The 24,560-nt window shown below is 38.7% G+C and overlaps 2 protein-coding genes across 3 annotated transcripts; one reads left to right on the top strand and one right to left on the bottom strand.

Moving 5' to 3' along the window:
- Positions 1-16: 16 nt before the first annotated feature.
- LOC128505513 (beta-galactosidase-1-like protein 2) lies at positions 17-14,627 on the top strand. The gene is made up of 19 exons (XM_053475980.1): positions 17-280; positions 2,159-2,344; positions 2,430-2,498; positions 4,362-4,457; positions 4,822-4,930; positions 5,014-5,106; positions 7,551-7,632; positions 7,733-7,797; positions 8,752-8,836; positions 9,045-9,182; positions 9,937-10,017; positions 10,274-10,380; positions 11,148-11,294; positions 11,440-11,511; positions 12,159-12,237; positions 12,392-12,479; positions 12,574-12,685; positions 12,918-13,034; positions 14,376-14,627. Exons 1-19 carry the CDS (start codon positions 189-191, stop codon positions 14,460-14,462), a joined length of 1,905 nt encoding a protein of 634 aa, XP_053331955.1. The 5' UTR covers positions 17-188; the 3' UTR covers positions 14,463-14,627.
- Positions 14,628-14,823: 196 nt separating this feature from the next.
- On the bottom strand, positions 14,824-23,779 carry b3gat1b (beta-1,3-glucuronyltransferase 1 (glucuronosyltransferase P) b). 2 transcript variants are annotated; one of them, XM_053515585.1, is made up of 6 exons: positions 23,422-23,779; positions 22,990-23,040; positions 19,750-19,921; positions 18,952-19,442; positions 18,426-18,722; positions 14,824-16,609 (listed from the first exon to the last, which is right to left on the bottom strand). In XM_053515585.1, the coding sequence occupies exons 3-6, from the start codon at positions 19,859-19,861 to the stop codon at positions 16,523-16,525; spliced, it is 987 nt and encodes a 328-aa protein (XP_053371560.1). In that variant the 5' UTR covers positions 19,862-19,921; positions 22,990-23,040; positions 23,422-23,779; the 3' UTR covers positions 14,824-16,522. The 2 variants fall into 2 exon arrangements, with proteins under 2 accessions (XP_053371560.1, XP_053371561.1); XM_053515586.1 differs by having other exon boundaries at positions 23,418-23,779.
- Positions 23,780-24,560: the final 781 nt, after the last annotated feature.

Here is a 24,560-nt window from a genome sequence, read left to right on the forward strand (position 1 = left end):
GCGACGCGAAATAAGGTCTCTAGGAAACAAGCGCAATTTAATGCCTGTGGTTTTGTTATTATTTTTATTATTATTTTGCTGTGCATTGAAGATGAAAAGATATTTCTCGGGGGTGTATAAATAAATAAGCAAACGTCTAAAGTATTAAAGTATTTTCTGTGCATAAAGAATTGCTGACTTTCAGCCCCATGATGATTTTAAGCGTCAGGAGCGTGCACCGGCGCCGGCTCGCGCTGCTGTTCCTGAGTATCACCGGGATCATCATTTACCGGCACTTCAGGTGAGAAGAGGAAAAATAGCACAGTATGTACAGTTGGAGGGCGGGAAAATATGTTTTTTTAATTATTTGCTCCTGAAGCTGAATATTGTTGAATGTTTAGTTGTTAATGTGCATCTTGAATTTAATGATTTTTGTTTGTTTGCCCGTTATTACATGTTAATATGACAGACATGTGATTATACAGTATATGTATTTATAAATCTTCATCAATTTATTTACTGCATTGTTTTTATGCTCAATGTATTATTATTATTATTATTATTATTATTATTATTATTATTATTCACTCTTGATACACTCTTGATCTTCTAAGGATTGTTCCCCATCATTTGGGGCTTTTTGCAGGTCTTAACATACTCAAAAACTCATGAAAATTGTCAGACAGGTTGGACTCTGCTGCCATTAGGATTCCTGAGAGTCTGGCACGGGGCTCTCCCACGAGCATAGCTCATACACACTTGCACGTATGCACACAAAACGCAAAACGCACCCATAGGATTTTGATATACTCCTCCTAGAGATTTTATGCAATCATCACTAAACCATGCCGATGTGATTTAAAGACATCGAGGATGCAAAATTGTAGAGGGATTTTTGATATCTCAAATGGGTCGGCTGAAAAATGGTTAATAACTGTGTGGCATTATATTGAATGACATCACTTTGAGTAACAGCATAATGCTTTTTTTCAGCATCTGCGGCTTTTTGGAGGTCTTACCATAAAATTCTACACACGTACACATCACAAATGTTAACACTCACACTCTCTCTCTTTCTCTCTGTTATCACAAGTGTTAAAACACAGACACAAACACAAACATGCACAACACATTCAGTCAATCAGTAAAATAATATTTCTGGGCTGTTGAAAAGACAATATACAGTATGAAATATATTTTTAAAAAATCAGACAAAAAAATCAAAAAAGCTCTTTTGGTTGACAAATATGGACATGAGAGAGAGAGAGAGAGTGTTATGGTGTTATGGTTTCTGTGTGTAAACTTTGCAGGTTCTCCCTGTATTTGATGGGTTTCCTCCAAATACTCCAGTCTTGTCCTAGTATGTGAGTCTGGGGTGTGTGCTTATGCCCTGTGACAGGTTGGCACCCTATCTAAAGGTCCTCTGGTTAGACACCAGGTCCCCTGTGATCCTAAACAAGATAAGTGGTAGGAAATATAAACATTAAATGATTAGTAGTATTATAAGTAGTAGTAGTAGTAGGATGATGAGGAGAAGAAGGAGAAGCATATCGTAGCACCTTTGAGAAAATTTAAAGTTGGCCCACTATGGTTTAAAAGGAATTCTAAGCGATTTTAAAGAAACATGATAAATGATAGGTGCATTAAAACATATTTTCTTTGGTTGTTCTCTTGGTGGAACCTTTATTGGTTTATTGTAGAAGCTTGAAACAGAGTTTTTCTTATTCCTGCCAAGTGGAATGCCCGGGTTTGGTTCCTACCCAATGCCGAGCCCCAGTACTGGATGCAGTGCCAGTCCCAAGTCTGGATGAAAATGAGAGGGTTGCGTCAGGAAGGATATCTGGCCAGTGTCAAAGTGCAGATTGGACAGTTCGCTGTGGCGACCCCTCGACAGGAGCATTTGAAGGAACAACAGAAACCTTCCTTAATTAAGCTTAAAGCTAAGATCCCTTAGCTACTGTATCTATACAAAGAACACATTTTCTAACAATGTAACCCAAAATAAATGAAACTAAAGTAAAATTTGGTTCTTGAAAGGTTCTGGGGACCGATTTCTGATGCACAAACACATGAAATAAATGCTTCCTGGAATAGAGCATCTGGATTCATTAAGAAAGCATTAGATTCCATCGGGCTAACTCTTGTATCATCTCTGATTTTATCTTTTATTCTACTTTAGTGGACAGCCAGAAAAGGTGAAGCTCAACAGGAAACATGGCTTAGCGCTGAACTCTTCCCAGTTCATGCTGGGTGGCGAGGTGTTCCGCATCCTCGGGGGTTCCCTTCACTATTTCCGTGTTCCTCGGGCCTACTGGAAGGATCGCATGATGAAGATGAAGGCTTGTGGCCTCAACACTCTAACAACGTAAGTCTGGAGTGCATCACTGCCCGCGCTGAGACGGCAATTAAAACTCAGACGTGAGGTAATGTGATCCGTGGCTGTGTTTCAGATACGTTCCATGGAACCTGCACGAGCCTGAACGAGGGAGCTTCCAGTTCAGTGAAGGTCTGGATCTGGAGTAAGAGCATTTCCATCCTCATCTGTTTGTCTTTAAACAACATTTGCATGTAGGAAAATGTCCTGTGTGTGGGGTTGCACCAGTGAATACAGTGATGACAGGTTTATTGTCAAAAATATAATATGCAGGTATAGGTTATGACATCACAAAGTGCGTCTCGTCATATTTAATATAGTTTATTTGAAAATATGTGGAAATACGGCTGAAAGAAGAAACATTCCAGTAGGACAAGGTGTACACTTGTAAACTGATTTGCTAAACAAATAGCATCAACACACGCCGCACACTACAGTACAGTACATATATACAAATGTAAACCTATACTTTTTTGCACCTTGTGGTGTTTAAATGGGATGAATAGATTTATTAGGATAAATAGAACTAGAATTTTTCCGTGCTTAAAAAATTAAATGTGTGCTTCTCCAACAAGACATAGCATAATTGTAATAGCCATAGCTGTTGCTTAGCAATAGCTCGTTTATATAGACTTGTAAAACACTACACATAATCTAAGTATTAATATAATAATAGATGGATGGAAACAAACACATTTTTTTCTGAGATTTTTAATTAACATGGAAGGAAGTACAGTAGTCTCCAGTGTCAGTGATGGAAAGACTGTTTATAGCCGCATAACAGAAGACGCTTTGTGGACTGTCCACGATATTAGGTGGATAAAAAGCACAACGTCTTGTGGGTAAATTAATAAACATAAAAAAATGCAGTTGTTGGCAAATTGCTGTGATGCAAAAGGTGAAATTAAACACATCATGGCATGCTGTTATATTGAAGTATACAGTAAAATTTTGCAATGGTGAGAATAACTTATTATTTTAATACTCATGTACAACCGGGATTTTTGCACAGCATAACAGAACACAGTTCTGAGAGTAAAAACTCCTGCTCTTTATATCTCTAAATGCACTTATATGTGTATGTACATACATGTGTATGTATATATATATATATATATATATATATATATATATATATATATATATACTGTATATATATATATATATATATATATATATATATATATGTAATTATGCAGACATAATAAACATATATTACAAAATTGGTACAGCATTTAATTTGGTGCCTAAGACTTTTGCACATTACTGTGCATATAAACAGTTAAAAGAATGCATACACACTTCAGGGAACGAAAAAAAACGATGTAGATTATATTAGTGTAATATAAATACTACTATCATATCATTATCATAATATTATCCTATCTATCGATATATAATGTCTAGCAATAAATATAAATATACTAACGAGATACATAGAAGAGCCACACTTTTGTCTTATAATGCAAACTTTTGGACTCTAACCTGTAACATTATATGAGTGCCTGATTATCACACCATTTATTTGTCCTGCTGTTCACACCTGAGCATGAATCCAACCTGACTGTGTTTATGAAGGAAGTGAGCTATGTGCTTAACACACCTGCACTTTACTCCTGAACGTATTTGCATCAATCTGGGATTAAAATACTTAACATCGTGCTAAGCATCTCTTACCGCGCACAACACGCGAGTGATTTGGGTGACCGTTCCCCTGACAGGTTTAATCACTCGGGAGATTAACCGGCTGGTTTAGGAGTCATTAACGCTACAGCGATTACATCAGAACTAATTAAACCACTGAAGCTTCACCATAACGACCAGCGGAGTGCTCGAGCCCAAATGTATGTAACATAACACCTGTTGACACTGACATTATCTCTGAATGCCTGCTAAGGATGGCCAGAACATTCTCCACTTATGTATAACAATAGGTTCATTTATCCACCACGAACGTTAATGGATAGTGTTTTATTTATTTTAACTCAACCTCTCCATGGTTGCTCAGGACGTTTCTTCTCCAGGCGGCTGATCTGGGGCTCTGGGTTATCCTTCACCCGGGTCCCTACATCTCCTCAGAGCTGGACCTCGGAGGATTGCCCAGGTGAGAATTACTCCGTCTCAGCATCAGAAATAGTACACTCAGAGCCACCGTTGTTGTAAACACAATGTACTGCTTTTAATTTCATTCTTTAGTTTTACAAGTCTAAGGTCGATTAACCAATCAGATCACCAGATAGGAGACAAACGAGAAAAGCAAACATGGATGACTAAGTGCTAAAATACTAGTTTTTAGAGCCTAGTACTAATATCTCAGTAAAGGAATAAATATTATTTCATGTTGTTCTGTTGAGAAGATCATTTTTTATGGATCAATATGTAAAAATCACTGAATTGCCCAATCAAACTTGCAAGCTACTTTTAAAACAAGCGTTTTTGCTGCCCTGGCACATCATCTCCGCTCGCAGCTGGCTGTTACGAGACAAGGATATGAAGCTTAGGACGACGTACTCCGGGTTCACGCAGGCCGTCGAAGCTTTTCTGGACAAGCTCATCCCCAAAATCGTGCCTTTACAGGTTTGTCGGGTTCATATTACTTCTCACACTATTTTTAAGGGTTATGATAAAAGCAATAAAACCCCTCCTGATTTGATTTGCAGTTCAGGAAAGGCGGCCCGGTCATCGCCGTGCAAGTGGAACATGAATATGGGTCGTACGCAGAGGACAGGAAGTACATGGCGTTTCTGAAAGAGGTACAGTATGGGAAAGTGCTGTGGTAGTTCAGTGCTTAAAGAAGGGTGTAGGTTCAAATCTCTTCAAGGCTGACCCGAATGATCCATGATGATAAGCTTTCTAAGTTATCTACGTCTTTTGTTGCACTGATGCCCAGGACGTCCAGGGTTGAGGGTTCGATTTCTGCCTTGGGGTCTGTGTGCATGGAGTTTGCATGTTCTCGTTGGTGGGTTTCCCCCGAATACTCCGGTTTCCTCCCACAATCCAAAAACATGCAGATTAGACTAAATGGGCGTTCCCAATTTGCCCACAGTGTGTGAATGAGTGTGTGAGTTTGTGTATGTGTGCGATAGATAGTGACCCCACCTCGTGCCTGGAAAGGCTCCAGACCCCCTATGACCCTGTATACATAATAAAACGATGATGAGATGAGGCTCAATGGAAATGATGCCGCTAACATCTCTCAGGAATAATGTAGTACAACGAAGTACAGCACCGACCAACAAATCATCAGCACGTTGTCTAAACACATCACAATTATTTTATAATCAAGACATCATTCAGGGCGGATTGGATTCTGTCCAGTTGCATTGGATCGAAAAGACAACAAGAACTATTTATTTTTGGATTTCTGATTATAAAAATGAACAAAATTCCAAACAGGAAAAGAAAAGCAATCCCGTTATAATACAGAAGGTTAGTCTATAACGTACTGTATATACATTAAGTGCTGCAGGTAAAGCGTGTGATCTGCAAGACTTCAGGCCTTGTTGCTGCTGAAGGTGTTTTTACTAACAAATGAGCTGGTGCTTTGTTTTCAAAAAGTCACACTATTTTCCATCATATGGTCATGTGTGACACCGCAGCTGAGGTGTGATACTTCAAGAATGGAGGCCATTGATTGGTTGCTGAGGTTTGGGGAAAGCGTGTCGGAATTAGCATGGATGTGTCTTGGCTAGACTTGGCTAAGCGGGTGGAAATTTGATACGAGGGAAAGGAGACGCTTTGGTGGAGCATGCTCTGGGTGTGACTTACATTTCCGGTGTTCAATCCTGAGCTCTAGATATGGAGTGTGTGAGTTTCCTCTGTGCTCTGCATCAGGATGGGTTTGGAGAGTTATACTACAGTATAAGCGCAGTTATAGCAAAATGGATCAAAGCTGCTAATTGTTACAATTAAGCACAAATTGGACCATTAGATGTTTGTTTGTTTTTATTAGTACAAAATGTGCATGTGTAGCCGGGGATAGAATGACACGATATACAGGGTGTAGGCCACCTTGTGCCCAAGGTCTCCTGGGATAGGCTCTAGGAACCCACAACTCTGTACAGGATAAGTGGAAGGAGATGAATGAATGAATGAACGAGTGAACAGAACTTCTATAGTCCATGTGCAGTTATTCTGAAGCTTCAATTTCTTCAAAATCTGAAGGTCAATCTCCGTAATAACAATTTGTATAACATTTTGTTCTGCACCTTGGTACCACAAGCCTTCCTCCAGACAGGAGTTTCTTTGTGTAAACGGTGGGCTGTCACTGCTTTGTTGCTCCATCAATGGAGTTCTCACAACAGCCTCGTCATGTGACCATGGTACGTTGTAGAAGACCACATTAAGCTCATATTACATTCTTTTAGTGAGTACCACATTAATGCCGCACATGCAGCAGGTTTAGTGTAATTACTGGATCCAGTTCCTCACACTGCACCTGCTGTGGTGTTTATACCAACCCACTGGACACGATGACATTGTAGTAAGTGCGTGCAATAAGCACCAAATCGTGATGCGATCTAATTGGACGTAGTAATACCTCGATTCGATCTCATCGGCCATGGTGAGCACGTGATCATGCCGTACCTGGTCTCATTTTAATAAACCATCTGTAATAATTGTCCTATTGTCATATCAACTCTGGCACATGTTTGTGTAGAGGATAAATAACAAAGCTGACAACACACACCCTGGAAGGGAGCCGGGTTAGAAGAGCACCTCTGGTCGACGGCGTGCCAAAACACAGACTGGGAACGCCAAACACCTCAGCACAAGCGACAGCAAGTCACACATTTAAAAATACATAATATGGTTGGCCAGACTTTGCGCAATGGAAACACCAGGGTTAAAATAATTAGGGGACACGAAATAGGTGCAGACGATCAAGGAGTTAAACAGTGGTGGTGACCAAAAACACGACAAAGGCACAATAAAGACACACAAAAGGTTGTGGAAAACGCCGACCAAAAGCAAGCAGCGCTCGGTGTGCTGTGCATCCCATGACGTGAACCGAGACGGGAAATTTGCACAAACGAACTGGAATACTGTGATATTGATTAGCAAAGTATGCTGATGCTTTTCTATTGGAAAATTTATATATACGTTTTTGGGACACCCTGTCTTTGTTGGGAAATAAAATTTTGATTTCTACTTAAATGAAAAACAAACATCCCTGCCGATGCTGTTTTCTCTTCAGGCTCTCGAGTCGAGGGGCATCAGCGAGCTTCTCCTCACATCAGACAGCCATGAGGGCTTAAAGAGTGGCGGAGTGAACGGAGGTGAAGCACTTAGATGCGAAAACAGTCCCAAATCCCAGAATCATACTCTGTATTTTTTACAGTGTTTCAATTGGGGTTAATAGATTTCCTGTTGTTTCAGTCCTCAGGACTCTGAATCTGCGGAAACTAAATCACGAAGACATCAAGTATCTGGATCATGTGCAGGTCAGCGGAAACTATAATCACATCGTCTGATCATTCTGATGTTAAATGTCGATACTGGAACAAACATATCACTTTTGTCTTAGTCTATTATAAATTTTCGATTCTGATTGAACTGAAGGTGTTGAGTAACGTTCTGTAACAACTCTAAAGCGTCTAATAATACACAGATTTACAAACTGTTGTTATTTAAATCATACGATCATTGGAGTTTCAAGTGTCACTACCTTCTAATAGTCATGTAAACGTCTTTAGGGTGTTCATAGTCCTTAGATAATGTAATGTAAATGCCAACAGGAAATACGACACAATTATTTGCCACAATTGAATAAAAAGTATGATCCATAAGCAATTTACCAATTAAAAAAAAAGGCAATTATTTTATTAGTGCAAACTTTTTACTTTTACACCACTACATCCTAGAGCAAATATCTGCGCTTTTTACTTCACCATATCTCTGCATGGTGTTGTGTTACATAACCACAATGTACCATTTGAACCACCTGCTGAATATTATTCATAATTGTCTGATTTGCATTCTCTCTGTGAAACACTGCACAATGCAGCAGATGTTTGAAATCAAAAGCAGACATTGACGAAACACCATGGTCACAGACAGACAGACAGACAGACAGACAGACAGACAGACACAGACAGACAAAGACTTTTTTAACATTGATAAAGGCTCATCTGAGATAATACAGCCTCAATATATATATTTGTTATTTAAATCAATTCGAAGATAGGTATTTTGTACTTTTACTCAAGTACACCTGTAAATGGAGGACTTTTACTTGAGTAATATTTTACCTAGTGTATCTATGTGCTTTTGCTCATGACTGCATAATAAAAAACAGTTCTGTTTGGGGTGCGAACATGAACTCTGCTGGATGATTTTTCTTTAACAGAATGACCTCAAATGTTTTATCTCTTACATGTTGCATAAACGATCAACAGCCAAACAGTCCTGTTTTAATTACGGAATACTGGACCGGACGCTTTGACGGATGGGGAGATCTGCATCACATATTTCCAGTAGAAGGTATATTGATCTTAACTTATTAAATGAAACATTATTAAAGGTTTAGAATCGTGTTAGTAATAGGACAATCAAACAATTATATTGTATGGATTAATTATAGACGGTTTGGTCACATTATGGTTTCTATACCTTAAATATTTTTTTCATATGTCCATATAAAATGTACTATACTGTATGTAGCATATAACAGCTGTAACCTCCCGCTTAGACATGGTTGCAGTGGTTCGAGAGGTGTTGCGGCGTGGCATGTCCATCAACCTGCACATGTTCCACGGAGGAACAACCTTTGGCTTCATGACTGGCGCTGTGGCGAAGCCCTCATACAAGGCTCTAATCCCGAGCTATGGTTTGTCATCTTTTCATATTGCACTGTCAGATAAAAAGGTACTTTTTTTCCCCTCTTCAAGAATACAAACCAGGTACAAGCAAAGGCACTGCAGTTTTAAACGTTCACTAAAGAACTAGAGGTCATATGATTGTTTGACTCACAAATGGGGTCATGAGAGAAAGTCATCCTCTCCACGTAGTCAATTACCTCAGCACGGTTGGCACAAACAAGCCATTCTCCTTAAGTTTCTCCTTGAATATAATTTAACAAGTCCTGATCAGGAATAAAAAAAAATATGTATAGTGGTCAGAGTTTGGGGTTGAAGAAATTTTATTATGTCCATTTGTGGTCATTTGCTTAAAAAGTTTAGGGTTAAGGTTGTATTTCTTTCCAAATGTAAATGATTAAAGGTAAATGATAGTGAAATGGTCCCTTTTAATGATTTATGTTAATGCATTAAGAAAGATCACCACTAGGTTGCAGCATTGAGCCATAAATTGAATTCAAGGGATAGTAAAATGGTCTCAATCACTTTTGTACATGCATCATTAAAGATCACCACAAGGTGGCAGCACTGAGCCATAAATTGAATTCAAGGGATAGTAAAATGGTCTCAATCACTTTTGTACATGCATTAATAAAGATCACCACAAGGTGGCAGCACATAAAACAAATGGTGGTTTAACTGAGTGTTAAGGAATTGTCCTGCAAACTGTATTATTATGAATATAGAATTATATATTATTTATCATGCCTTATTTTATGTCTTTAGACTATGATGCACCTTTGTCCGAGGCCGGCGAGTATACACCAAAATACCACCTGTTGAGAGAACTCCTCAGTCGATACAGTAGTGTGTAACAGAAGCCCTAACCCCCCACCCTAAATAAACAGTTTGGCCAAAAAAAAAAAAAAATACACTCATTATTCCTCATAGCTCTAGTCTGCCTAACAGACCAGCCAAAGGGTCTTTGGCTCTCGCTAATCTGGAAGCTCTAGCTTTACAATTTTCTGCACATTTAAATTTGGGCCAAACTATTTATTTATTTCTAGTTTACTTCAGTGTTGCCTGTGTGTGTGTGTTTCAGTTTGAGCTGATTGTGTTTCAGGAGCTCCTCAGCCGGATATGCCGGCTCTGCGCTGGAAGGAAAGCTACGAGGCAGCCATCATGTACCGACACCTGTCCTTATGGGACGCTCTGCCCCTCACACATGAGGTGTGACGTTTATTGTTGTGTTTATTGTTTTCCTTCCCTAACGGAGTGACAGAGACTCCTAATGGATATCTGAACCTTAACATAAAATCTGTCCGACAAGGTGATTGTAGGAGGTGTGTTCAAGTCAAACTGGGACTTTTGATTGTGCAGAATAACACAGTTATGAGAGTTAAAAACTCCCTTTGTTTCCCTATTTAATCCCCTGCTCCACTTAACTAATCCCAGCATTTTAAAAGTGTTTGAATACCATCAAGGTAGAAAGTTTTCCCAGAGACATGATTGATTGACAGAGGCATTAGTGATCATTCATTCATTCATTTATTCATTTTCATCTTCTATACCTCTTATCCTGTACCTAGAAAAAATCCGTCAAACACAGGGAGAACATGCAAACTCCACACATACAAATCCCTAGGTGGGAATTGAACCCTTGATGTGCGCGGCCTCAGTGCTAACCACTACGCCACCGTGCCGACTAGCAAGGGATTACGTAAAGAAATAAAGGTATTTTATTTCTCTATATATTAAAAGTCCCAGTTTGACTTGAATGCCCCATGTATTATCAGATAATAACATTATTATTTTTTTCGTCTTTGCTAACATAAGTTAAACCAAATAATACAAACACATACTTGTATCTGTGTTTTTAATAACTAACAAGTCATTAAGCCACTTATAAACAACCACTAAACTAATAAAGCCTTTTGTTGTTGTCTCTCTCTCTTCTGTTTGCATCATATAAAATATATGCTTCTTTGTCTCTGAAGCCTTTTAAATCCAGAACGCCTGTTAATATGGAGAATCTTCCTGTGAACAAAAAAAACGGACAAGCATACGGATACACGCTGTACGAGACCACCATCACCACCGGAGGCTTCTTAAAATCCGGAAACAACATCCGAGACCGAGCACTGGTAATATACTGTATATATATTTATTTTATAATTTTTTTTTATTAAAAGGTAAACCTAAGCAGATTGTATAAGAATAAAATGACAACAGCTATGTGTTAGTTTCTGATACTACTGTGTCATTATTGGTGGTTGTGTGCTGTTTCAGGTGTTTGTGAACAGAGGCTTCATTGGCACTTTTGACTACAAGAACACGGAGTTGGCCATCTCTGAGGGGAAGGTATTGAGGATTTTCTTCTTACTGATGTAGAAGTGTTTTTTCGTCGAGGATGGTGACAAGTAAGATATAGTTAGGTGTGTGTAGTGTTTGACCTAATTACATCACATTACAACTTGAACTTTGCTCTGTTATTAAAATAACCACACAGTCATTCTGTTGCGTTGGGTTCTAATAATTACAGGCAGTCCCCGACTTACGAACATTCATAGATGCATAGTAGCTCACGTGTGTTGTACAAAAAAATAGACGCTGCAAAAATTTTTAATAAATGTAATAAACTGTAAAGCTGTCCTGATGGTGAATAATCCTAATAACATCCTCAACTAAACTGAGTTTACAGTCCAATATAGTGGAACCCTTCGAGATTTAAAGGAGCAGAGACGACACCGTTACAGCATGTCAATGTGAGATTCATTTCCCTAGGTACGGTTATGGTTTTTGGACACTTGATGGCATTGTGGGAAAAGGGGACAGAGATCAGTCAAGTAGATTGGTGTGCTTAACATTTTAGATTTGTGCCAAAGGTGTCCAAGGCTTATTTTGTCAGACTTAGGAACAAATCTGATGTACATGTTCTTAAGTCGGGGACGAAGTAGCAAGAAATAAAAACTTTCATGGTGATTCTGTTGTGTTGTGTGTGTTTGTAGGAGGCTCGAACGTTGAGTTTGCTGGTGGAAAACTGCGGAAGAGTACACTTTGGTCACACCATGGACGATCAACGCAAAGGTACCGGACCAAATAAAGTACCTACACAGTTTAAGGGGTTTTCTGCATACAACCTGTTCTAAGACGTATAACTAACTACCCTTAATAACATCACTTCTCGTTACTATTATATTATAAAACACAACTATTAGAGCACCGTTGTTGTTGCTTTCAGGTATTGTCGGAGACATTTTGCTGAACAACATGCCTCTAAGAGAGTTCACAATTTACAGCCTGGATATGACACGCAACTTCATCGACAGGTTCATGAAATATTTTTCTCAATTTGAGCCAGTGTATATTAAAGAAGAGATTGTGTAATCGTTTTGTTTAAGCATATCAAACCGCTGTGTTTAGTTTATACAGCGCTCCGTGGAAGTCTCTCCCTCAGAAGCCGAGCTTTCCGGCGTTTCTCCAGGGAAGACTGTTCGTGGATGGATATCCGAGCGACACCTTCGTTAAGCTGCCCGTGAGTGCTAGACACTTGCCCATGTGTTTTAAAGTCAGATACAGGAGGTTGCCAGAGCTGTGAGGAAGAAAAATGTGTTAGACAGAGTGAGATAGAGACAAATCACATTTAAATAAATATGAAGTTTTGTTTGGTAAATAAATGATGTAATAATTTTTTTAAAATAAGCATTACGACTGTAAAAGACTGATTGAGGTTAATAAATACTTTGAAAGTGTTTGTGTGATTACAGAGCTGGAGCAGAGGCGTGATCTTCGTCAACAGCCAGAACGTCGGGCGTTATTGGCAGGTCGGCCCCCAGCAGGCGCTCTACATCCCGGGGCCTTTCCTCAACAGCGGAATCAACCAAGTCAGTTATCACAACCCAATTACAAATGCATTACGTAATCAATCTTAGCAAGCTGTACTGTCATAAGGTTAGACTTCTTTTTTCTTTTGTCATCGCCCTGATTCAACTTCCCACTGGTTACCTCAGGCTGTAGATCCAGGCTTGATAAGCAAAACAGCTTCACCATTTCCTCATGTAGTAGTTACAACCAAATTTGTGGTGAACATGTTTGGTGGTGAAGGCTAAAAACACCAGGAGGTTGCACAGAGGTGCTTCATTAATTAAAGCTCTGAGTTATTAATCAGAAGGTCAAGGGTTCAAGCCACAATGCTGCCAAGCTACCATTAGTTCACTTAATCCTATCTGCTCCAGTGAAGCTCTCTCATGGCTCACACTGATCCTTGACATGCCTGGGTATGTGTAAAAGGACTTTCCGGGTTCCACAACAACATAAAATATTCAATGCTTAGTAAAAGTTTAACCTAAATTTGTGTGTGTTCAACCCAATATACAATTACGATCAACTACAAATGAGTTTTAAAACATTGAGACACTTCAAACTCTTTGAGTTAATTCTTCTCTTCAGGTTTTTCAGTGATAGAGGAAATCGCTATCCGCCCACTTCTGCATATGCGAGCTCTTAAATGCTCACAAACATCTAGTGTCCCTGTCTTATACTCTCTTCCCTCATCTCCCAGATACAAATCACTTGGGCATCACGGAGATTTAAACTCAAGATCTTTTGATAACAGAACAATGTCTGCATGTCCAATAAACTTTGGTCATGAATCTTACACATCTCGTACTCCATGTTAGATCCTTGGACCACCAAATGTTTTTAAAAATAGAGAATCCTGGCACTGGGTTAAAGGCAGAGCGACTTTAGGTGTGGTCGTCCCCAGGATGGTTGTTTAAGGGTTAAAGGTTAAATACAGGCTCAGTGGTTAAGGCATTGGAATACTGATCGGAAGGTCCTGGGTTCAAAGCCCAGCACCACCAAGTTTCCACTTGAGCAAGGCCCTGAACCCTCAATTGCTTAGAGGTAAAAACTAAGATAATATGTCTGGATAAGATGCCAAAATGCACAAATGTAAATATAAATTAGTATAAAATAGGAATCTGAGCTCAAAAAGTGTCGTCCTGTGTAAGTATACAGTGTGTAGAAATTGATAAGTAAGTGTGTGTGGAAATAAATCAACATCAGATTTAAGAATTAACTATCTCACATTGTCAACCTGAACATACACTGTAGAATATAAAAACAATATTTCATGCCCTTACAAGCCCCTTACACTACACAAGTTATTATTATTTTTTTTTTATTATTATTATTATTATTAATTCGACTTTGATTTATTTCAGGTCACTGTGTTTGAGGAAGAGGAAGCTGATTTTAAACTCCAGTTTGAAACCTCTCCTGATCTGGGAATGACTGTCGACATTCAGTGACGATGGACTCATACAGGTTTCCCCAAAGCGTACGTCGAAACAAGGAAACGCAAACAATGTTCCCGTGCTCAATGTATTTTAGTGACGCAGCGTGGGTATCACTGTTAACTATTATAAAAGTCTCTCAAACCTCAAGCTCCTCATGTGAAAAACGAATGTTCTGACTCATCAACTACATTCAGTACATTTGTGTGTTTTTATTTTGTTTGTTTTTTTAGCAATACAAAGATTAAAAAGTTTATTTTATTTGTTAATTTTATATATATATTTATAAATTGTTTATTAATCTTTTTATATTTCTGATTTGATAATAAAGTTCCGACAACGCGTCCGGTGTTGTACAGTTGATTTTATTGCCTTTTTTTCTTTTCTGTCTTAAATAAAATGAATAAAATCAATACACAGAATCATTTCCCAAAGAAAGACGTTAAAACATTAGAACAAATAGCAAGGCATGACAACTAGAAATGACAAAATTAAGACTTTTCTATTAAACAAACAGCGATGGAGGAAGTTGTGACAGTCATTGTTTCTTCACTAATGTTATTCATACTGTAAGGAAATAAATAATAAAACGCTGCCATGTCAAATAAGTTAAAGGACTTCCACAAAGCTGTATAGTTTTGCCAAATCTTTTGTAAAATTTTCAGTAAAAAAAAAAAAAAAATGCAAATGTTTCACATACTGTAGAAATCAAAAATAAGTACAGAGGAAAGTACATCCACAGCAGGACGTTGTCACTGTATTTTGAGAAAGAATTATTGAAGATTTAAATGTGATGTATCTCCACCCAACTCTATTTTAATATTAGTTTTATCCACGTGTATGCAATAGAAGTAAAGGGCTGTTTTTTTTAATAAGGAAAAATAAATACAAATAGAAAAATAAATGAATAAAATTTAAGGGAACACCTAAAAGTCCTGGTTTGACTTGAACACCCTCTTATCTGTTTTTATGGTTAAAGTCAAACCAGAACTGTGTTCACTTAAATTTTTTTTTAAAGTATATTAGTTTATTTCTTCTTATATATTTTTCATATATAAATTTTATCCATTGATTTTCCCCCCTTAATTCTATTTAAAAAATCACATTTTGAGATAATAAAAATAGTCATGGCCTTATAAGGTTGCACCCCTGTAAATTGTGCAATAAGTGTAATTGTTTTTACTCATTATAACATAATTTATTTTATTTTAAAAATACATTTGTGATAAATTAAATATGTAACAAAATAAAATGTGTGACTGAATTTGTGACCGAAAATACAACACTGTGGATCCTGTGCAAAACATATGACAAAATCAGCTTAAAAATATTTGAGACCTGGTCTCTAGGTCTGCTGTATACCGCAGTAAATATCTACCTAATGCACAATTTAAATTTTCAGTGTATGGATAAAACTAAAGAACCTAGTGAAATGTTGGCAAAAATGCTTAATTTTGTCATAGAGGTGTGCAAACTTTTGCATTTAGCCATAACTGGCCCGAGCTTCTCACAAACAGTGTAACGTGTGTGAAGTAATTCTGTGTGCGCGCTGCCTTTTAATGTCACTCGTAACTGGATTCCAAACATTTTATTAAAACTATCATTTTTATCTATGGGTTTTTTTAATCCAAGACTAATATAGTTCAGTTGAAGTGGACAGTTTCGAGAAAAAAAACACCAAACAGAAGTGTTTGTCATTTAAACCTCAATGGCTCAGTGTGTCTAAAATAACGATGACGTTTACAATCGCTGTAATAATGAAACTATTGCTCAGAGCTGACTCACGCCGAACAACGGGCTTTTTCTTCTGCCGCTGATCCCCCAGTGTCAGAAAACTGAGATCCACTTTGATAGCAAATGGCGGCTGGAAAATGCTCGTAAAGCTTAGTGCAAGTTCAGTAGTGCTCGTAAGCTGTTTATTCCGTGGCTTTGGATTTGAACAATGTCCATTCAGAGCAGTGCATGTTTTTTTTTGTTTTTTTTAATCTTAAAACATTATTGCATTGTCCCACGTTACGTGCCGTGATGCTGCGAGGAAACTGTTAAGGGATCGATATTTAAATACCTCACTGGATTCATATCTCCACGTTAAAGTCAGTGAAGCCCTTTTTCCCTTCGTTCACCAACACAGGTCTTTCAGTCCGAGTGTGCCACACCAGCACCTGCGGAATCACATTAAGGCATGTTTAAATATGCAGTTGTAAAAAACCGAATCACACAAATCACTTACAAAGTGACATTCAAGGGACAACTGCATTACAAAGCATCTTACTATGCAGATATTTACATGAACAGGGTGGTGGGCTGAGTGGGTGGGGGGGGGGGGATGTCATCAGAGGGCAGAGGTACAGAAGGCGGTGTCACCTACAGTACATGACACTCCATTTACTGCAAGCTAACAACAGGTTAATTGTTTCTATGTTATTAAATTGAATATTATTAGTAGTAGTATTAGTAGTAATAGGTTAGTAACTGTGCATTGTCGATGTACTTGGTGGTTTCTGAGGCTGGTAACTTTCAATAAACTTATCCTCTGCAGCAGAGGTAGGTCTTGGTCTTCCGTTCCTGAAACGGTCCTCATAAGGGGCAGTTTCATCCGAGCGGTTTGCGACTACACTGTACTAGATACTGGACATTTAAAGTTATTGCAGTTTTGAAGATAGACAGACCTCCATGTTTTAAAGTAACTTTTGCTTTTGTTTATTACATAGTAATCCGTATATGTTATTTCATAGTGTTAATGTAATAAGTACTGTTCTACAGAAGATTATAGAAAATCAAGTTAAAAGGTATGTACAGATTTCTGACTGGTACTTTCTGACAGATTTCTGTACGGAAACTGAATTGAAAAGTAAAACAATATGTAAGTATATTAATCGAAACTTGAGAGTATAGAATGAAGCCTGAATATATTAAATGAATCTACTAAGAAAAAATAAACTTTATAAAATATTGCTTGTTAACAAAAATGTTACACACACAAATATTTTGTTCAACTGCATTTATACCTTTGATTACAGAACACAAATTGTTGTCTAATTTATGTGTGAGAAGGAATCCTCCTGCTTCCAGAACCTTTTTTGAGTCCTGGAATATGCCTGTGTCATCGGGGAGGTAAAACTCCATAAAGTGATAACCTGGTCATTTAGTACATTCAGGTTGCCACTTAGGGTCAATCTGGACTCATCAGACCCCACAAAAGTCCAATCTTTATGCTCCCAAGCAAACTGAACACTTTTTTTCTGATTAGTTTTACTAGTGGTTTTCACAGCTGTTTAGTCCCAATCCTGTGAGATCTCATCACATTGTGGGTAAGGAAATGCTTTTACTTTCATCATTGAAGATAACTATGGCTTTAACTGTTAAAGTTTATGATGCAGCTTCACCAACGTTCATTCAAGTTATCAGTTCACCCCATCCTTCCAGGTTTTAATATCGCTTTATACAGGTTTGAAACCAATTTGAGTAATTTCTGTTTGCTTGTTTCAGGCCAATATATTGACCATTTTGAAATGTTATTCAACACTGAAATATTATTAGTTTTATTTAACGTATGAACAATCTTAAACCATCAATCCACATACAACAACATCACGCTTGGGAAGGTCCAAAGTAGTCAAATTGTGCAGAAAAAGAACCAAACAATGTCCTAACCAGCAGAAACTTATTAATTTTGAACTATTTAATGTTTACCGTGTGGTAAGCACTGCCAAGTTGCCACTGTTGAGCCTTTAAAAAAATCACGTCACTGTGATTTAAGGCAAATGTTTTAAATCATTAAATCTTAACCATAAATGTAGTCATTTCCTTAAACTAAGCAGTATTTTTTGTAGACTTAACCACATAACATTTTGAGAATCTGGTAGACTGTCTGAGAACACTGTTTATGTCCAGTAGAGGTTACTCAGTGTGTAGCAGGACACACTCATAAAGCTGGTTTTATATCACAATCAAAGCAGAAAAGGTGCTAGAGTTTACCTTTGTACAGTTATCAGCCTTGGGCTCCAGCTCACTGAGAGTGACCAGCTCGCCCAGCAAACTGCTCTCCTGGTATCCTCCTTTAACTCCATTCAGCTTAAAATAAGCCTGAGGTTTACTGAGGATAAGCTGGAGGTTTACGGCGAACCCTGCCATATCGATTGCAAATGGTCGATGAGGGTCAAACACGGTGCTCCAGCCGTACACTTTCCCCAGGGTGTTGATTTTAGGCGACTCGTATCGCAGGCCACCTACGAAGGCGACAGGCCAGACCGAGACCTTCTGGGTCGAACGCATCTAAACAATAAAGCGGGAAAAAGACATGGATAATCAGGGGGTATGTTATGATTTTCTTTCCACTGAATAGAAATTAGCATGATCGCTGAAGCAAAAATTTTCATGGTACTCATTGGATATTATATTGTTGAAGCCCTACTGTTTAAATAAATTCCAATTTCAGGCATCTGTACTGTATTTTAATCCAGCTATCTCTTCTAGTGCTTAGGCACGATAACAAATCCCTCACCTCCTCAAACAGCTCCAGGCTGTATGTGTTGTCATCATCAGCAAAATACACAACTCCCTGATGCCGGTATCTGTGGCTAAGGTTTTCTCTGAGCCAGCGGAGCCCGAGGTTCCTCTGCACTGTTCCACGTGGTACACGGCTACCCCTCGCCTCCCTGCGCATCCGGTGAAAGCGGGGAGTCTCTATGTTCAAGTGTGTGTGATTGAGCCCTGAGCTCCTCAGCAGTCTGGAGACGAGTGGGGTCCTGCGTGGAGAATCTTCCACTACAATCCAGTGCAGGTTACGGACGTGCAGGAGCGTGTTGGTGAGACGCGTGAGCTCAGCTTTCTGCACGGCTCGGGTGTAGGTCGGCGTGATGACGTGGATGGTGGGCAGCAGATCAGACCATGGCGGAGGATGCCCGAACATACGTTCACGGGGGGTGCTTTTGCTTGTGACACATTTCTCTTTGGGATGATTATTTCGTATGTTGATGACCTCATGCCTGCCGTCTGTGGAAAATCAGCAGAACATACAGTAATATACTTCTTAAAGTCAGAACCAGGATATTTAACAAGTAAAGAGAAAAACACAACAGGGTGTGATGTTACTGAAAAGTAATCAACGATGGGGTTGTGTGATGTAGCGGTGTTTCTGTCCAATAACAGCACATCGCAAAGTGTTTTATTCCACTTACACCAGAGCAATTTGACAATACAATTTTTAGCATTCAACTGAACTATAGATCAGTTTTATGCATTTACAGATACATTATACGTTGTGAAGCATTATATAACAATTTTATAAACCTCTGTTTACTTTTGTGTGAGACAGGCTGTGGTGTGACAGGCCCCTGATGCCACATGCTGATGAGTAAAGTCCACGGTAGCACAATCAGCACTAGCGCAAGGACGTCTCGTCTCCTCGGCATGTCCAGGTCCTGCTCTTACGTCATGCCATCAGCTAATAATAAACAGCATACGGTCATCGCCTGGATATGTTAAAAAGACAAAAGAAAAAGTGCAATTACATTTCTTAGCTATGTTACCTATTTCTGAAATATTAAACAGCATGGCGCACTCAGTATTATGTTGAAATATAGAGGCCGTATTGCATACAATTATATGTTATGAATACAGTATAACCATAAACTGCATAAGCACCTGTTGAGCCCCAGAGCAATCCCATCACTGAACAGTTCTTGTTAGTTTATCAGCTCTGTGGTGTTTTTATGCAGCAAAGTGATCTTCAAAGATCTACTCAGGAATTGGCACAAAGACAGAATATACTGTACTAATTTTTTTTTTTCATTTAGGGTTCCTAAGAAACACTTGTTTGAAATGAACTCAATTCCGTCAGAATTTTGACCAAGTTTCAGAAGAATATATTGACGACCACAATTAAGTGGTCTGTGGCAGCCATGTTGTTTAATTAGTAAATAGATATTGAGGTGGTCGTAGAGACAAAAATTTCATTTCGGACAACGTAGCAGAAAAATCTAATTGGGTGGCGCTAAATTGTCTGTATAAAAAGAACTCAGACCCTCAGTGATGTCACCTAAACATTATCTGAAGAGCTGTTTGGAAGCTCAACTGTGGGAGCTCTGACTCCGCCTAAACTCTGGTTAATCAATAAATGGCCGATTGGGCAGAACAAACAGCGCCTGGCTGTTGGGTCAGAACATGCCTACGTAACTCCGTTACAACAAACTAGCTAGCTTAGCTTAAGGTTATTTTGCATTTTATTGAACTCCGTCAATTATATCCTATACATTGTCCTGTGACAACTCCTTCATTTCACTGTCTGATCGATACCATTTTGTAGATCTAAATGGAGTACCGTCTGATGTAATGCCAGTGAAATATGGGGTCCCACAAGGGTCAGTTTTAGGACCTCTCCTGTTCTCAATTTACATGCTTCCCCTGGGAAACATCATTAGAAGGCATGGGATTAGTTTCCATTGTTATGCTGATGATACCCAATTATACATCTCAACAAAACCAGATGAAATACCCAAGTTGTCTAGATTAACAGAGTGTGTCCAGGACATAAAAGATTGGATGACCAATAACTTTCTTTTACTAAATTCAGATAAGACAGAGATATTGCTCATCGGCCCAAAAACCAGCACACAACAGCTTTCACAATTCAGCCTGCGTTTAGAAGGATGTACTGTTACTACTAGCTCAACAGTAAAAGACCTGGGCGTGATATTAGACAGTAACTTGTCTTTTGAAAATCATATTTCCAATATCACAAAAACAGCCTTTTTCCATCTTAGAAATATTGCCAAACTTAGGAGTATCCTATCCGTATCTGATGCAGAAAAGCTAGTTCATGCATTCATGACCTCCAGACTGGACTATTGTAATGCATTACTAGGTGGTTGTCCTGCATCCTCAATAAACAAGCTACAGTTAGTCCAAAATGAAGCCGCCAGGGTTCTCACTAGATCCAGAAAATATGATCATATAACACCTATATTATCATCCCTGCACTGGCTACCTGTTCAATTTAGAATTAATTACAAAATAGTACTACTTACATACAAGGCTTTAAATGGTTTAGCTTCCTCATACCTAACCAGTCTTTTGATACGCTATAATCCACCACGTCCCTTAAGATCACAAAACCCGGACTTCTGGTAATTCCCAGAATTTTAAAATCTACAAAAGGGGGTAGGGCATTTTCATATTTGGCTCCAAAGCTTTGGAATAGCCTTCCAGACACTGTTCGGGGAGCAGACACGGTTTCCCAATTCAAAAGTAGACTCAAGACGCATCTCTTTAATCTGGCATACGCGTAACTCATCCCATAACCTCATACTCCAGTACACCTATCCTGAATGGCAACTACGCTAATTCTCTCCATCTTTTCTGTATTTTTCTACCCATCCTGAGACATCTGGAAATTGTGCCAGCTTCAGTAGACAAAGGCCAACCCTGCAAGGTTTCTAAGGCATCTTGAGAAGGACCTGCTCCAGCTAGATTCTGCTTTATGATGGCTGGAGCTACCATCCTGCTCCTGTGCTTCCAGTGATCTGACCCCATCTGCCCTCTGCACCTACTGCTGAACTGAATCTACACAACTTCTGATATATTGAACTTTCACCTGCACAACACACTTGATGTTATTTCTATCTGTTATCACCCAGATGAGGATGGGTTCCCTGTTGAGTCTGGTTCCTCTCAAGGTTTCTTCCTATTGCCATCTCAGGGAGTTTTTCCTTGCCACTGTCGCCGTCACCCTTGGCTTGCTCATCAGAGACATTTCATTCATCATTCATTCATTTAATTATTATCTAGACACATTTTTCTCACACATACACACTTCCAAATATTTTCTTTTCTTAAAAAAAAAAAAAAAAATCTTTAATTTTTTTTTGTAAAGCTGCTTTGGGACAATGACCATTGTTAAAAGCGCTATATAAATAAAATTGAATTGAATTAAATTGAATTTCTTGTGGTAACTGGTAAAGTCCAGTTAACTAAACTGGTGCATAGCAAACAGGTAGCGGTTTGACACCTGCTATGCAGCTGTCACTCAGTTCGGCAACACTCTTACATATACATAATTTTATGGCTTAATATGGCAGAATTATGTAAATGATGACTTGCAGAAAAATTCACCTTTATACAGTTGTCACTGATGGGAAATGGAGATCAAAACCATTTTCTGTACCAAGCTGCACATGTTTATTTTTTATAAAACATCGGAGCCAGCCCCCAGTTAACATGCGAAGAAAATGTGCTTTGGCACTTGTGCGATGGATCCAAATTGCAAATTTAAACCATTTATCTACACCCACATACATACTTCAAATAGCTTTAAAAAATTGTCTTTATGAAGAGAGATTGTCAAGCTTTCTGTTTAAGTGGAGAAAAATGTGAATGCTTGGCCCCCTATTCAATACACTATGCTGCACATGAACCAAGATACATTTAAGGTGAATTTGAGACTGAATTTAAAGAGCAGTACAAGCATATAAATGAAACCTATTGAACATGACAAAAGGTACTTTGAAAGTATATATAAAAAAGAAATATAATATCAACTCACACATGTTGAGGAGGAAATGCTGGAGTAAGCAGTTTAGCTTTTCCATTTTATCTGTAACACACAATGCAGAGGAGTAACAGGTCAGGATTAGAGTCTAGTGCCAACTCATAGCTCAGGGGTCTCTGGTTCGATGCCGAGCTTGCCTTTCCATCTGTACTAAGTTTTCGATGTTCTCACCATGTAAACTTGGGTTTTCCCTCTAGGATTCCCAGTTTCCTCCCAATACCAGTAATCAGATTACCGACTCGTTATTGTAATTGTCCCTAGGTATGAATGTGTATCTATGTGTTAGATAGCCTCCTGAAACAATGACCAAAATAAAGCATTTAATTAATATAAAGGAACAAACACGAATTATTTTTGATAATGAATTCTAGATCAGTATCTAAGAAACGTTTATAGAAAAAAACCAAAAAAGACATACTCACGCACCATGCGCACATCCTGTCCCTTTGCAGTGCTTGTGTGCATCTGTCAGCTCGAGAGGGACTCCAGCTTGGCACCGAGACCGGTGCGGGGGAAGACGTGTGCAGTGCCAGCGCCTGCAGAGACGAGAAAAATCATCCCTCTGGAAGAATGTCCCCTCTCATCCGAGCAACAAAGGCACCGATTGTGGCCGCTGATGGAGACTGGCAAAGCGTAACAAAGAGAAGAAAATACAACCTAACTGGCTCGAGATCTCCTCAGTCAAGTGTTTGAAAATATGAGAGTGCGTTTTTGTCTTTCACATCACGTGGCCAGGAGAGAGAAGAGAGCGGGGGCTTCTGGATGAGAGCTGTAACATGATGAATATTCATGACGGCTTCAGTGGGGAGGATGTGAAGGACTACATCGGTGCACAAACTGCACTTGGGATTGCTTTCTTTATTTATTTAGGCAATAAAGACACAGGCGGCCCCAAACACACACACACACACACACACACACACACACACACACACACTGTAAATGAAGGTCATAAATAACATCAAACATCATTCCCAACAAAAGATAACTGGCTAAGATAAATGATCACACATTATTGATTGGCACAGCCTCGAACACCATATTGAATATTCATGAGCTCTACAAAAGAAGAAGAAAAAAGGCTTCTGCTTCAAACCAAACACCTTATTATCTCAATTTCAGGCCGGTGTGTTTGAGTTCAAGGAACAAGGTATCACTGAGAAAGAAACCATGTGCTATAAAGTTTTGTAATTACTCTCCATCATCTGGCAAGGATTACAGTGGAGCAACAAAAATGAGGTTCAAATCACGTTCAAAGCACCAATTGGTTTCAAGAGGATTAAAAGTTTTTTTTTACAAGGTTAATGGAAAAATAACATTTTAACAATGTATTTATTGTGTGTAGACTGTGGAAATTTTAAAACTTGCCTGCTGAATTGAGACAAGGCCGAGGATAGAATAGAAACAAACTGATTGTGAATGCCCTTGAGTGATAAGGTGAAGACGTCTGCTTCCTGAATGTGGAAACATCATGTACGGGACATAGATTCATGTTATTAGAGAAGTTTGTGTATATAATGAAATGACTGGGAGAAAGAAATCACCTTTCTCAATACCCCAATTGT

The sequence above is a fragment of the Clarias gariepinus genome, chromosome 17 (assembly GCF_024256425.1).
Source record: "Clarias gariepinus isolate MV-2021 ecotype Netherlands chromosome 17, CGAR_prim_01v2, whole genome shotgun sequence".
NCBI lineage: Eukaryota > Metazoa > Chordata > Actinopteri > Siluriformes > Clariidae > Clarias > Clarias gariepinus.

Coding starts and splice junctions, on each gene's coding strand:
- b3gat1b (XM_053515585.1), bottom strand. CDS start 19,861: ATGCCGAGGAGACGAGACGTCCTTGCGCTAGTGCTGATTGTGCTACCG. Junction 19,443..19,749: donor ACAGCCTGTCTCACACAAAA/GTAAACAGAGGT, acceptor GATTTTCCACAG/ACGGCAGGCATGAGGTCATC. Junction 18,723..18,951: donor GCCTGGAGCTGTTTGAGGAG/GTGAGGGATTTG, acceptor TTTATTGTTTAG/ATGCGTTCGACCCAGAAGGT.
- LOC128505513 (XM_053475980.1), top strand. CDS start 189: ATGATGATTTTAAGCGTCAGGAGCGTGCACCGGCGCCGGCTCGCGCTG. Junction 5,107..7,550: donor ACATGGCGTTTCTGAAAGAG/GTACAGTATGGG, acceptor TTTTCTCTTCAG/GCTCTCGAGTCGAGGGGCAT. Junction 7,633..7,732: donor GAGTGGCGGAGTGAACGGAG/GTGAAGCACTTA, acceptor CTGTTGTTTCAG/TCCTCAGGACTCTGAATCTG.